The 12,599-nt window shown below is 45.5% G+C and overlaps 1 protein-coding gene across 1 annotated transcript in view; it reads left to right on the top strand.

The window, feature by feature from the left end:
* The window catches only part of LOC147108780 (neurotensin receptor type 1-like), a 101,675-nt gene extending 93,188 nt beyond the window's left edge, over window positions 1-8,487 (top strand). The window contains exon 4 of the mRNA XM_086004294.1: window positions 7,690-8,487. Within this exon, the coding sequence (XP_085860420.1) occupies window positions 7,690-7,939 (250 nt within the window). The 3' untranslated portion in view covers window positions 7,940-8,487. The remainder of the gene's footprint in view (window positions 1-7,689) is intronic.
* The last annotated feature ends 4,112 nt before the right edge of the window (window positions 8,488-12,599 follow it).

The raw sequence follows: 12,599 nt of genomic DNA, 5'->3' as shown, positions 1-12,599 counted from the left end.
CTAAGGTTACATGCACATTGCATTCTGCAAATGATCATAAGTCCATATGATGTAGCTTCAGAATCATTATCAGCGACTCATGCAATGCCAATGAGAGAGATGGAAAACTATTCTGTCACCAGCTTGCAGGGATGCTCCTGCCTGTCCTTTCCCAACGTCCACATCTCGGTCAGCCCCGGCAATCTCCAGGACGCCTTCCTCCCAGGGGGTGAGCTGGGCTAATGAGGGCGGCCCTCCTCCTGTCCTGGCTCGCTCTCTCCTGTTGTGAGCTCTCTTTTCCTGCAATGAGGGAGACAAGTGGAGGTTGAGTGAGAATGAAGGAGTGAGTGCAGAGATTGCATAGCATAGATACTTAGAAGGAGACAAAGATGGAGTGAGGTTGCAATACCAAGGGCCCTCCCTGTGTGTTGTCAGTTGTGTTCAAAGCATCAGAGTGAGAGGGAGTGTTAGGGCTGCATGGTGGCATAGTTCTGTGAATGTGAGCATAGAGAGAGAGGGAATGGGTAAGGGTGCATGGATGTGAGTGTCTAGTGGGATGTGCAGGAAGAGATTGCTAAAGCTGAGTGCTGGTGAGGAAAGGCAATGGGGATCAGATTGAGGGTGATGGACACATCATACAGTACTTTTCCAGTGCCAAGAAGGTCATGGAATCTTTTCCTGCACTGCATCCACGTTCTTTGTGTTAGCCCCAAGGAGTTGACTTGACCTGCCACCTCTAGCCACACATCCTTGGTCTGGCTGGGAGGCCTCTTCCTCCCTGAAGAAGGGAAGAGGACCTCCCTGTAGGCCCTAGCACCATCCAATAATGCCTGTAGTGAAGCTTCATCAAATTTGGGCGCAGATCTGGCCCTCCCGCTGGCCGTTCCTCCTGCAGGCTCCTGTGCCATCTTAATGTGGAAGGTTGGAAGCCTACAGAGGAAGCAAAGCTTGCTGTGGACCTTAAAAGCAGCAGCAATGATGACGTCGTATTCTGCGACATTCTGACTGGAAATACTCAATTGCCAAGGCTTCCCACACGCTGGAAATCAATTGGCCAATTGTGTTAAATTTGCATCAATCTCACAGACCCATTTACAATTGTGTCGGAATCACTAAATTCGGGGAAACCGCCAATTCCCCGCACCTGAACGAAAATCGACCCCTTAATGTCTTCCTTACTGAAATTACCTTTTATATCGTCTAACTTACTCCTGCTTTTCTTTTACGTAATCTGCAGGTCAACCTTAAATTCCTGTGATTGATGTATCTGTTTTTTTCCTTCCTCTCCCCTTTTCTCTGGTTCTATTAATATGATTGTTTATCTTTCATTTTTCACTTCTAATGAAAGTTTCTGCTGAAATGTTGATCTGTCTTGTCTCTTACAAATGCTGGCTGATGTGCTTTGTTTTTCCACTTACCTAACTCATTTTCTATCTGTCAATTAACTTTCTTTCCAAGCTGCTACATTTCTTTTTATACCAACTGCCTAAATTTTTCTCATGAGTCTATTGTGAGACATCATTTCAAACACCTTCTGGAAATCCATATACATCATATCTACTGTAAGCCCTTTATCTATCCAATCGATCATTTCTTCAAAACCTGTTATATTTGTCAAACATATTTGTCTTTAACAAATTCATGCTGGCTGTCTTTGATTAACCCATACATTTCTAAATGCTCACTAATTTTATCTCAAATGGAAAGGATTATAAGGTAATTATTTAGATAATTTTAAAGCGACTAAAACTAACAGAAAGGGAGTACTTAAGCAAATAAGTGCTTGGGGGTGATTTTAACCCTGATCGCTCAGCAGAAACCCGGCGGGTGGGCAGTTAAAATCGCCCTGGCTCTTACCTGTCCGAAAGCTGCCATGATCGCAACATCTACAATTTTAACCGGCTCTCCTGAGCAGGCAGCAAGGACACACACCTAGAGCCAACAGGGTCCTTCTTTAAACATAGAAGATAGGAGCAGGAGTAGGCCATTCGGCCCCTCGAGCCTGTTCCACCATTTAATGAGATCATGGCTGATCATCCAAATACAGTACCCTGTCCCTGCTTTCTCTCCATAGCCCTTGATCCCTTTAGCCTTAAGAAATATATCTAACTCCTTCTTGAATATATTTAATGAATTGGCCTCAACTGCCTTGTGTGGTAGAGAATTCCACAGGTTCACCACTCTCTGGATGAAGAAATTCCTTCTCATCCCAGTTCTAAATGGCTTACCCCTTATCCTTAGACTGTGACCCCTGGTGCTGGACTCCCCCGCCATCGGGAACATCCTTCCTGCATCTAGTCTGTCTAGTCCTGTTAGAATTTTCTAAGTTTCAATGAGATCCCCTCTCATTCTTCTAAACTCTAGCGAATATAAGCCTAATCGACCCAATCTCTCCTCATACGTTATTCCTGCCATCCCAGGTATCAGTCTGGTGAATCTTCACTGCACTCTCTCCATGGCAAGAACATCCTTCCTCAGATAAGGTGACCAAAACTGCACACAATACTCAAGGTGTGGTCTCACCAAGGCCCTGTACAACTGCAGCAAGACATCCTTGTTTCTGTACTTGAATCCTCTCGCTATGAAGGCCAACATACCATTTGCCTTCTTAACCGCCTGCTGCACCTGCATGCTTACCTTCAGCGACTGGTGCACAAGGACACCCAGGTCTCATTGCACTTCCCCTTTTCCCAATCTATTGCCATTCAGATAATAATCTGCCTTCCTGTTTTTGCCACCGAAGTGGATAAATTCGCATTTATCCACATTATACTGCATTTGCCATGCATTTGCCCAATCATCCAACCTGTCCAAATCATACTGGAGTTTCTCTGCATCCTCCTCACAGCACACATGCCCACCCAGCTTTGTGTCGTCTGCAAACTTGGAGATATTACATCTAGTTCCCTCATCTAGATCATTTATATATATTGTGAATAGCTGGGGTCCTAGCACTGATCCCTGCGGTACCCCACTAGTCACTGCCTGCCACTCGGAAAAAGACACGTTCATTCCAACTCTTTGCTTCCTGTCTGCCAACCAGTTCTCTATCCAAGTCAGTACCTTACCCCCAATCCCATGTGCTTTAACTTTACGCGCTAATCTCTTATGCGGGACCTTATTGAAAGCCTTCTGAAAGTCCAAATACACCACGACGTAAGAAACTACTAGGCACTTGGTCTAAGGCTTTAATCAACTGTTTTTCAACATAGAGATCTAGTTGTGTCCTTCACTAGTTCCCGTTAAAGAATGTCCTGTGCAAGCGGGGCCCATGCCCGAGTATTTATACTCTCCCTGGACAGCACCACCAGCAGGCCGCCCAGTATCATTTCATAAGTCACTTCCACATGAATGACAAGATTCATGTCACACCACATCCACTGGTTCTCCCTTATCTATTCTACCAGTTACATCCTCAAAAAATTCCAGTAGATTAGTCAAGCATGATTTACCTTTTGTAAATCCATGTTGTCTTTGTCCGATCCTGTCACTGTTTTCCAAGTGCTCTGCTATTACATCTTTTATAATGGACTCTAGCATTTTCCCCACTACCGATGTCAGACTTACCAGTCTATAATTCCCCATTTTCTCTCTACCACTTTTTTTAAATAGTGGGGTTACATTAGCTATCCTCCAATCCATGGGAACTGTTCCAGAGTCTATCGAATTTTGGAAGATGACCAGCAATGCATCTACTATTTCTAGGGCCACTTCCTTTAGTACCCTAGTATGTAGATTATCAGGCCCTGGGGATTTATCGGCCTTCAATCCCGTCAATTTCCCTAACACCATTTCCCTACAAATACTGATTTCATTCAATTCCTCCCTCTCATTAGACCCTATGTTCCCCGACATCTCTGGGAGGTTACTTGTGTCCTCCTTTGTGAAGACAGAACCAAAGTATGTATTTAATTGGTCTGTCATTTCATTGTTCCCCATTATAAATTCCCCATATTCTGACTGCAAGGGACCTATGCTTGACTTCACCAATCTTTTTCTCTTCACATATCTATAGAAGCTTTTACAGTCAGTTTTTATGTTCCCTGCAAGCTTACTCTCATAATCTATTTTCCCCCTCTTAATTAATCCCTTTGCCCTCCTTTGCTGAATCCTAAACTGCTCCGAATCCTCAGGTTTGCTGCTTTTTCTGGCCAAATTATATGTCCTCTCCTTAGATCTTATGCTATCCTTAATTTCCTTTGTTAGCCATGGTTGAGTCACCTTCTTTGTTTTATTTTTATGCCAAATGGGGATGAACAAATTCTGTAGTTCATCCATGCGATCTTTAAATGTTTGCCATTGCCTATCCACCGTCAACCCTTTAAGTAACGTTTCCCAATCCATCCTAGCCAACTCGTGCCTCATACCATCGTAGTTTCCTTTATTTAAATTCAGGACCCTAGTCTCTGAGTCAACTACTTCACTCTCCATTTTAATGAAGAATTCTATCATATTATGATCGCTCCGACCCAAGGGGCCTCGCTTAACAAGATTGCTAATTAATCCTTTCTCATTACATAATACCCAGTCTAAGATGGCCTGATCTCAAGTTGGCTCCTCGACATATTGGTTCAGGAAACCATCCCGTATACACTCTAGGAATTCCTCCTCCACAGTATTGTTACTAATTTGGTTAGCCCAATCTATATGTAGATTAAAGTCACCCATGATAACTGCGGTGCCCTTACTGCACGTGTCTCAAATTTCCCGTTTAATGCCATCCCCAACCTCAGCATTACTGTTTGGCGGTCTGTATACAACTCCCACTAACATTTTCTAACCTTTGGTATTTCTCAGCTTTGCCCATACAGATTCCACATCATCAGAGCTAATATCCTTCCTTACGATTGTGTTAATCTCCTCTTTAACTAGCAATGCTACCCCACCTCCTTTTCCTTTTTTCCTGTCCTTCCTGAATATTGAATACCCCTGGATGTTGAATTCCCAGACTTGGTCATCCTGGAGCCATGTCTCCATAATCCCAATTATATCATATCCGTTTACATATGCATGTTGCGGCCCGATGACATCATTGAGACCCGACTAATTTTAACCTAGGCCTGAGCGGGGAATCCACCTGGAGTTAAAATTGGGGCCAAGCTTGTTTTCTACACTTACATTCAAATATAAACTAGATAGATTTATTTCAAAAAATAATATTGTGGGATGCAGTATGTGAGTAATTTGAGACATGACATGTGGTAAGTATAGCATGATTGGGAGGAACAAGTGACTTTGGACCTATAGGCCTAGAAATTCACTATGGCCCCGCCAGCTGCCTAGCGCCCAAAAGTTAGCGCTGGGCGGGAAGCCTATAGCGATCGTCAGATATTCATTGTTAGCGCCCCAAATCAGAAGCGGGCGCTATACCAGGGTGTGCCCGCCTCCGCTTGGTGCGCTGACACTGAATATCAGCGCTCTTGGCGCCGCTGCGCCAGGCGCTGCGCAGCGGCAGGCTGCGGTACTGCAGGCCTCCTCCTTCCCTTAAGGGGGAGCTGCCTGCAACGGGAAGATCGCCGCTGGATAGTGCCGGCAAATGAGCCCGGCACCACGGAGAAGTGCTGGGCTCACGGAAAGCAGCCGGCAATGCTGCGGGGGGGGGGGGGGTGGAGGAGGCCGGGGAAGGAGGTGCGGGCAGGCGGCCGCCGCAAAAACGTCCGGCCACACCTTCCGCTTTAAAGCGCCCCACTAAGGCAGCAGGACGGCTCCGTTTTCTGGTCGCTGTTTGCGGCCGCTTCGGAGGAGGCGGCCGTAACTAAATATGGGGATCGGCGCGGTTTCGGGGCGGAACCGGGGCACTGCGCACACCGATGACGTCATCGGTGCCGGCCCAGCGCTAACGGCTACCGCCGCCAATACCGCTGTGCTGAATATCTGCGCAAACTCATTTTTGGCGCAAAATCACCCTTTAGGCGTTTACTGGGCGCAAAGCTGGCAGCGCCTTAATGAATTTCTAGGCCATAGTTCCCAAAGCTTTTCACTACTGGGAGTTTTCCTCATCCCCTTGTCTAATTGATAGTGATTGATTGCCATGAGTAGTCAACAATTCCATTAGTGTTGTATCATGCGATTACCAGGATGGTCGATGGTGAATTCGATGGATCTTGGTCTTTTTTTTGTCTAGCAATTCCTGTGTTCCTTCCACTTTAAATTATGAAGAGACTCACAGAATGAAACTTCTCTTCAATATAGAGAAAAAAAGATTAAGAACAGCCTCGATGCAAGTCTTTAAATGCTGAAAGGTGTTAATAATGTACATGTAAGCAAGTTACTTATATTAAACAGTGGTTGTAGAACTAGAACATGAACAGAATTAGTAAGCTTCGGCTGAGACGTTTGCCAGTGTGGAGGACAAACTCTATTTTATCATTTCTATGAAGATTTTTTTTTAAATCCCCTCCCCTGACTAGTAGTATGAATAATAAAGTATCAAAAACTAGTTAATACACATCAATTAAGTCTATTAGAAAAGAGCTAGACAAATATTTGGATAAAAATAGGAATTTTGGCTCCAAAGATAAGCAGAGATAATCAAATACTCTATAGTTGAAGTAGTTGTAGATCTATGAAGATGTAATCTTTCTGGGTTGACTAATGATAGATTGGAATCCTGCCATATTTTGTATCTTTGAAGGGCCATGAAGAAATTTGACAAGAGTTTTCTGTTCTTTGAGGGAGAAATTAGGTGGAGCCCACTTCGGGGTGCTAACTTCGCCAGGGCGCTACTTTTAGCCTCCCGAACAAGTTAGCGCCTCAGCGCCGTAAATTCAGTAGTAGCGCCCCCAAGCAGTATTGGGAGGTAGCACCTCCTTCTTGGGGCGCTACCAGTCAATTTTGCGGTGCTACGTGCAACAGCGCCACGGGTGTCAACAAGTAGCGCCGCGTCATTGCAGGCCTCCCTCCCCTGATTAAAGGTGAGGGACCTAGCACAGCGTGCACCAGGGCTCTGCTGGACCACCGGGGAGCGGGGTGCCGGGTAAACAGCCCGGCACTCAAGAGGAGTGCCGGGCTGACCGATCGCAGCCGGCACCCTGAAGAAAAAAGAGGAAGTGGGCAGGTGATGGCAGTCAGCCAAAATAATATGGCTGCCCGACACCTGCCATTTAACTAGCGCCGCCACGGCTACAAAAACGCCACCCTGACCCTGTCGGACATATCGTCCGGCGATAGGTTGGGGGCGCAATCCAAGTTTGCAGCCGAGGCGCGAGGGGGGCACTGCGCATGGCGATTACATCATCGCCGGCAGCGCAGCACCGCGGGGTGCTACCGGCTACCGCCGCCGCTAACATCCTGCTGAATTTCACGTGAGGTGTTAGCGGCACCGCGCCCGGGTGCTAGGAGCTTTGCGCCCCGTTAACACCCCCCATGGGGCAAAGCAACCGAATTTCGCCCCCTTGATGTTTTACCTGTGGTTATTCCCCTTACCCACGAGTTAAGTTTCGAGAAGGGAATCACCAGACCCATTGATTTCTTTTATATTTCTACCCTTAATAAGAGGATCCTACAATGTTCAGACAGTTTGACAGTATGCAGTTGACATGTTATGGATAACTGCAATTTCAGATGGATTCTGTATATTATGAATTTGTCAAATTCTCTTGCAACTCTCCTTTAATAAGAATGATTCTTGCATCCACAAGATTCTTAATCTATGTTTATTATTAATTTTGCTGCATTTTGTAATCTTAATCCCTATATTATTTCTTCCAGATTTCTCTACGATTTCTATCATTACTTCTACATGGTGACAAATATCCTCTTCTATGTCAGCTCCACTATCAACCCTATCCTGTACAACTTGGTCTCTGCAAACTTCAGACAGAACTTCCTGTCAACGCTCAGCGCCTTCTGTTTTCTCAGGCAGCAAAAGGCAAAGACTCCTGCACTCAGCAGAAAGTCAAACAGCATTTCCAGCAATCATAATTACTCCAGTAACGTCACCAGGGAAACCATATACTAGCAGATTCTAATTGGGGTCAAATAGTTGAAGAAGAAAGTAATGAGATTAATAATTACCACCATGATTTTTGGAGACAATCACACTGGTGAGAAGTTTTTCTGCCTCAATGAGTGTTTAAAAAAAATAATTTCACCAGGGAGCTTTGCAAAAATTGAAAAAAATAGCATCTTCTGTGTGACCTCCATTGTTATGTTGTTAGGATGAAAATACTCAGTGTGACAAAAAATTGGCCCAGCACTGGTGCCTATATTTGTTTCATTCTGCACATTCACAGTAAATTCCTAGTGAACTTCAAATAATTCCCTAGTCACGAATCAAATATTACCCGTTGGCTGAGGTTTTTTGCTTGTGTCACACAGGATGCCCAAGAATCCAAAAGAAAATCACTGTTGTATTTTTTATTAAACAAAAGTGAACATCATTTCTCATGAAGTTCATGTAGGAGATAATGAAAGGCAGTGTGTGGAAATATTACAGTACTCTCCTTGCAATGCACACATATCTTTAAAATTCCTCTTTGTTGACTGTGAAAGGGTTAATTTTTTAAATAGCAGCATTTATATCATTTAAAACTATTTGGTAAAAACCATGATGAGAAGAATGACAGAAGTTTCAAAAACAGAAAGTGCAACTGTAGTACTGCAGCATTTCCTTAAATAATATTACTTGGTAGAATCCTGAACTTTCACTTTTATTACATATGTTTTCATTGAGAGTCAGCCAGTGGCTCAGTGGGAAGCATCCTTGCCTCTGAGTCAGAAGGTTGTGGGTTCACAGTCCCACTCCAGAGACTTGAGCACAGAAATCCAGGCTGACACTCCAGTGCAGTACTGAGGGAGTGGGAGGTGACTAAAGTAGTAGACAGGAGAATGTCTATGGATGTTATTTATATGGACTTCCAGAAGGCATTTGATAAAGTCCCACATAAGAGATTGTTATCTAAGGTAGAAGCCCACAGAATTGAGGGCAAATTATTGACCTGGTTAGGAAATTGTCTGAGCGGCAGGAGACAGAGAGTAGGGATAATGGGTGGGTACTCAAATTGGCAGAATGTGACTAGTGGTGTCCTACAGGGATCTGTGTTGGGGCCTCAACTATTCACAGTATGTATTAACAACTTAGATGATGGTATAGAAAGTCATATATCCAAATTTGCCAATGTCTCAAAGATGGGCGGCAGTGTAGATGAAAGCATAAAATTACAGAAGGATATTGATAGATTAAGTGAATGGGCAAAACTGTGGCAAATGGATTTCAATGTAAGTAAATGTGAGGTCATCCACTTTGGACCTAAAAAGGATAGAACAGGGTACTTTCTAAATGGGGAAAGGCTAAAAACAGCGGAGGTCCAAAGAGACTTGGGGATCCAGGTACATAGATCATTAAAGTGTAATGAACAGGTACAGAAAATAATCAAAAAGGATAATAGAATGCTGGCCTTTATATCTAGAGGACTAGAATACAAGGGGGTAGAAGTTATGCTGCAGTTATACAAAACCCTGGTTAGATCACACCTGGAGTATTTGAGCAGTTCTGGGCACCACACCTTAGGAAGGGGAGTGGGCCTTTGGCGTAGCGGTAGCATCCCCGCCGCTGGGCCAGAAGGTGTAGGGTTTCGAACCCCGCTCCAGACAGTCCCGGCAAGTGGAGTCGGAGCTCCGGCTCTAAATTCTGGGTTGACATCCAGCGGGATACTTGCGTCCATGGGTGTGGGTGCCCCCCCCCCCCCCCGTAAGGGTTGTGGGAGCCCGTAAAACCCTCCCACCATAGGACTAACCACCCTAATGGCTGGTATGTAGATGGTTACGGTCACGGAAAGAGCGTTAATGCGGCCAGAAATACTTCCACCACTTCATACAGTTCCCCAAAGGGAACAGTGTGAAGACACGTACGACGACCTTAGGAAGGATATATTGGCCTTGGAGGGAGTGCAATGTAGGTTTACCAGAATGATACCCAGACCTCAAGGGTTAAGTTATGAGGAGAGATTACACAAATTAGGGTTGTATTTCCTAGAATTTAGAAGGTTAAGGGGCGATCTGATCGAAGTTTTCAAGATATTAAGGGGAACAGATAGGGCAGATAGAGAGAAACTATTTCCGCTGGTTGGGGAGTCTAGGACTAGGGAGCATAGTCTAAAAATTAGAGCCAGACCTTTCAGGAGTGAAATTAGAAAACACTTCTACACACAAAGGGTGGTAGAAGTTTAGAACTCTCTTCCGCAAATGGCAATTGGTGCTAGATTAATTATTAATTTTAAATCTGAGATTGATAGCTTTTTGTTAACCATATCCCTCACTCTACCATTACCATCAAGCCGGGAGATCAACCCTGGTTTAACGAAGAGTGCAGGAGAGCATGCCGGGAACAGCACCAGGCATACCGAAAAATGAGGTGTCAACCTGGTGAGGCTACAACACAGGACTACTTGCATGCCAAACAACGGAAGCAACATGCGATAGACAGAGCTAAGCGATCTCACAACCATCGGATCAAATCAAAGCTCTGCAGTCCTGCCACATCCAGTCGTGAGTGGTGGTGGACAATTAAACAGTTAACAGGAGGAGGAGGCTCCAAAAATATCCCCATCCTCAATGATGGTGCAGCCCAGCACGTGAGTGCAAAAGACAAGGCTGAAGCATTTGCAACTATCTTCAGCCAGAAGTGCCGAGTGGATGATCCATCTCGGCCTCCTCCTGAGGTCCCCAGCATCACAGATGCCAGACTTCAGCCCATTCAATTCGCTCCACGTGATGTCAAGAAACGGCTGAAGACACTGGATACTGCAAAGGCTATGGGCCCTGACAACATTCTGGCAATAGTACTGAAGACTTGTGCTCCAGAACTAGCTGCGCCCCTAGCCAAGCTGTTCCAGTACAGCTACAACACTGGCATCTACCCGGCAATGTGGAAAATTGCCCAAGTATGTCCTGTCTACAAAAAGCAGGACAAATCCGACCCGGCCAATTACCGTCCCATCAGTCTACTCTCAATCATCAGCAAAGTGATGGAAGGTGTCGTCGACAGTGCTATCAAGCGGCACTTACTCAGCAATAACCTGCTAACTGACGCCCAGTTTGGGTTCCGCCAGGGCCACTCAGCTCCTGACCTCATTACAGTCTTGGTCCAAACATGGACAAAAGAGCTGAACTCAAGAGGTGAGGTGAGAGTGACTGCCCTTGACATCAAGGCAGCATTTGATCGAGTGTGGCATCAAGGAGCCCTAGCAAAACTGAAGTCAATGGGAATCAAGGGGAAAACTCTCCATTGGTTGGAATCATACCTAGCACAAAGGAAGTTGGCTGTGGTTGTTGGAGGTCATTCATCTCAATCACATGACATCACTGCATGAGTTCCTCAGGGCAGTGTCCTAGGCCCAACCATCTTCAGCTGTTTCATCAATGACCTTCCCTCCATCATAAGGTCAGAAGTGGGGATGTTCGCTGATGATTGCACACTGTTCAGCACCATTCGAGACTCGTCAGATACTGACGCAGTCCGTGTCCATATGCAGCAAGACCTGGACAACATTCAGACTTGGGCTGACAAGTGGCAAGTAACATTCGCACCACACAAGTGCCAGGCAATGACCATCTCCAACAAGCGAGACTCTAACCATCTCCCCTTGACATTCAATGGCATTACCATTGCTGAATCCCCCACTATCAACATCCTGGGGGTTACCATTGATCAGAAACTGAACTGGACCAGCCATATAAATACTGTGGCTACAAGAGCAGGCCAGAGGCTGGGAATTCTGCGGCGAGTGTCTCACCTCCTGACTCCCCAAAGCATTTCCACCATCTACAAGGCACAAGTCAGGAGTGTGATGGAATACTCTCCACTTGCCTGGATGAGTGCAGCTCCAACAACACTCAAGAAGCTTAACACCATTCAGGATAAAGCAGCCCGCTTGATTGGCACTCCATCCACCACCTTCAAAATTCACTCCCTCCACCACCGGCGCACTATGGCTGCAGTGTGTACCATCTACAAGATGCACTGCAGTAACTCGCCAAAGCTCTTTCATCTGCACCTTCCAAACCCGCGACCTCTACCACTTAGAAGGACAAGGGCAGCAGACGCATGGGAACATCACCACCTACAAGTTCCCCTCCAAGCCACACACCATCCTGACTTAGACCTGTATCGCCGTTTCTTCACTGTCGCTGGGCCAAAATCCTGGAACACCCTTCCTAACAGCATTGTGGGTGTACCTACACCATATGGACTGCAGCGGTTCAAGAAGGCGGCTCACCACCATCTTCTCAAGGGCAATTAGGGATGGGCACTAAATGCAGGCCTAGCCAGCGACGCCCACATCCCATCAATGAATAAAAAAAATTTTTTTAAAAGGTATTAAGAGATATGAGCCAAAGGCAGGTATATGGAGTTAGGTTGAAGATCAGCCATGATCTCATTGAATGGCGGAACAGGCTCGAGGGCTGAATGGCCTACTCCTGTTCCTATGTTCCTATTCTGTACTGTTGAAGATGCTGTCTTTTGGATGAGACGTTAAACCGACATCTGCTCTCTCAAGTGGACACAAAAGATCCCATGGCACTATTTTGAAAAAGAGCACGGGAGTTATCCCCAGTGTCCTGGCCAATGTTTATCCCTCATTTAACATCACTAAAACAGATTATCTGGTCATTACCAC

This window comes from Somniosus microcephalus, chromosome 13 (assembly GCF_052327205.1).
Source record: "Somniosus microcephalus isolate GS21.2 chromosome 13, FLI_Smic_1.0, whole genome shotgun sequence".
NCBI lineage: Eukaryota > Metazoa > Chordata > Chondrichthyes > Squaliformes > Somniosidae > Somniosus > Somniosus microcephalus.
The sequence above is the reverse complement of the archived record's forward strand: the minus strand, read 5'-3'. Positions and strand labels throughout refer to the sequence as shown.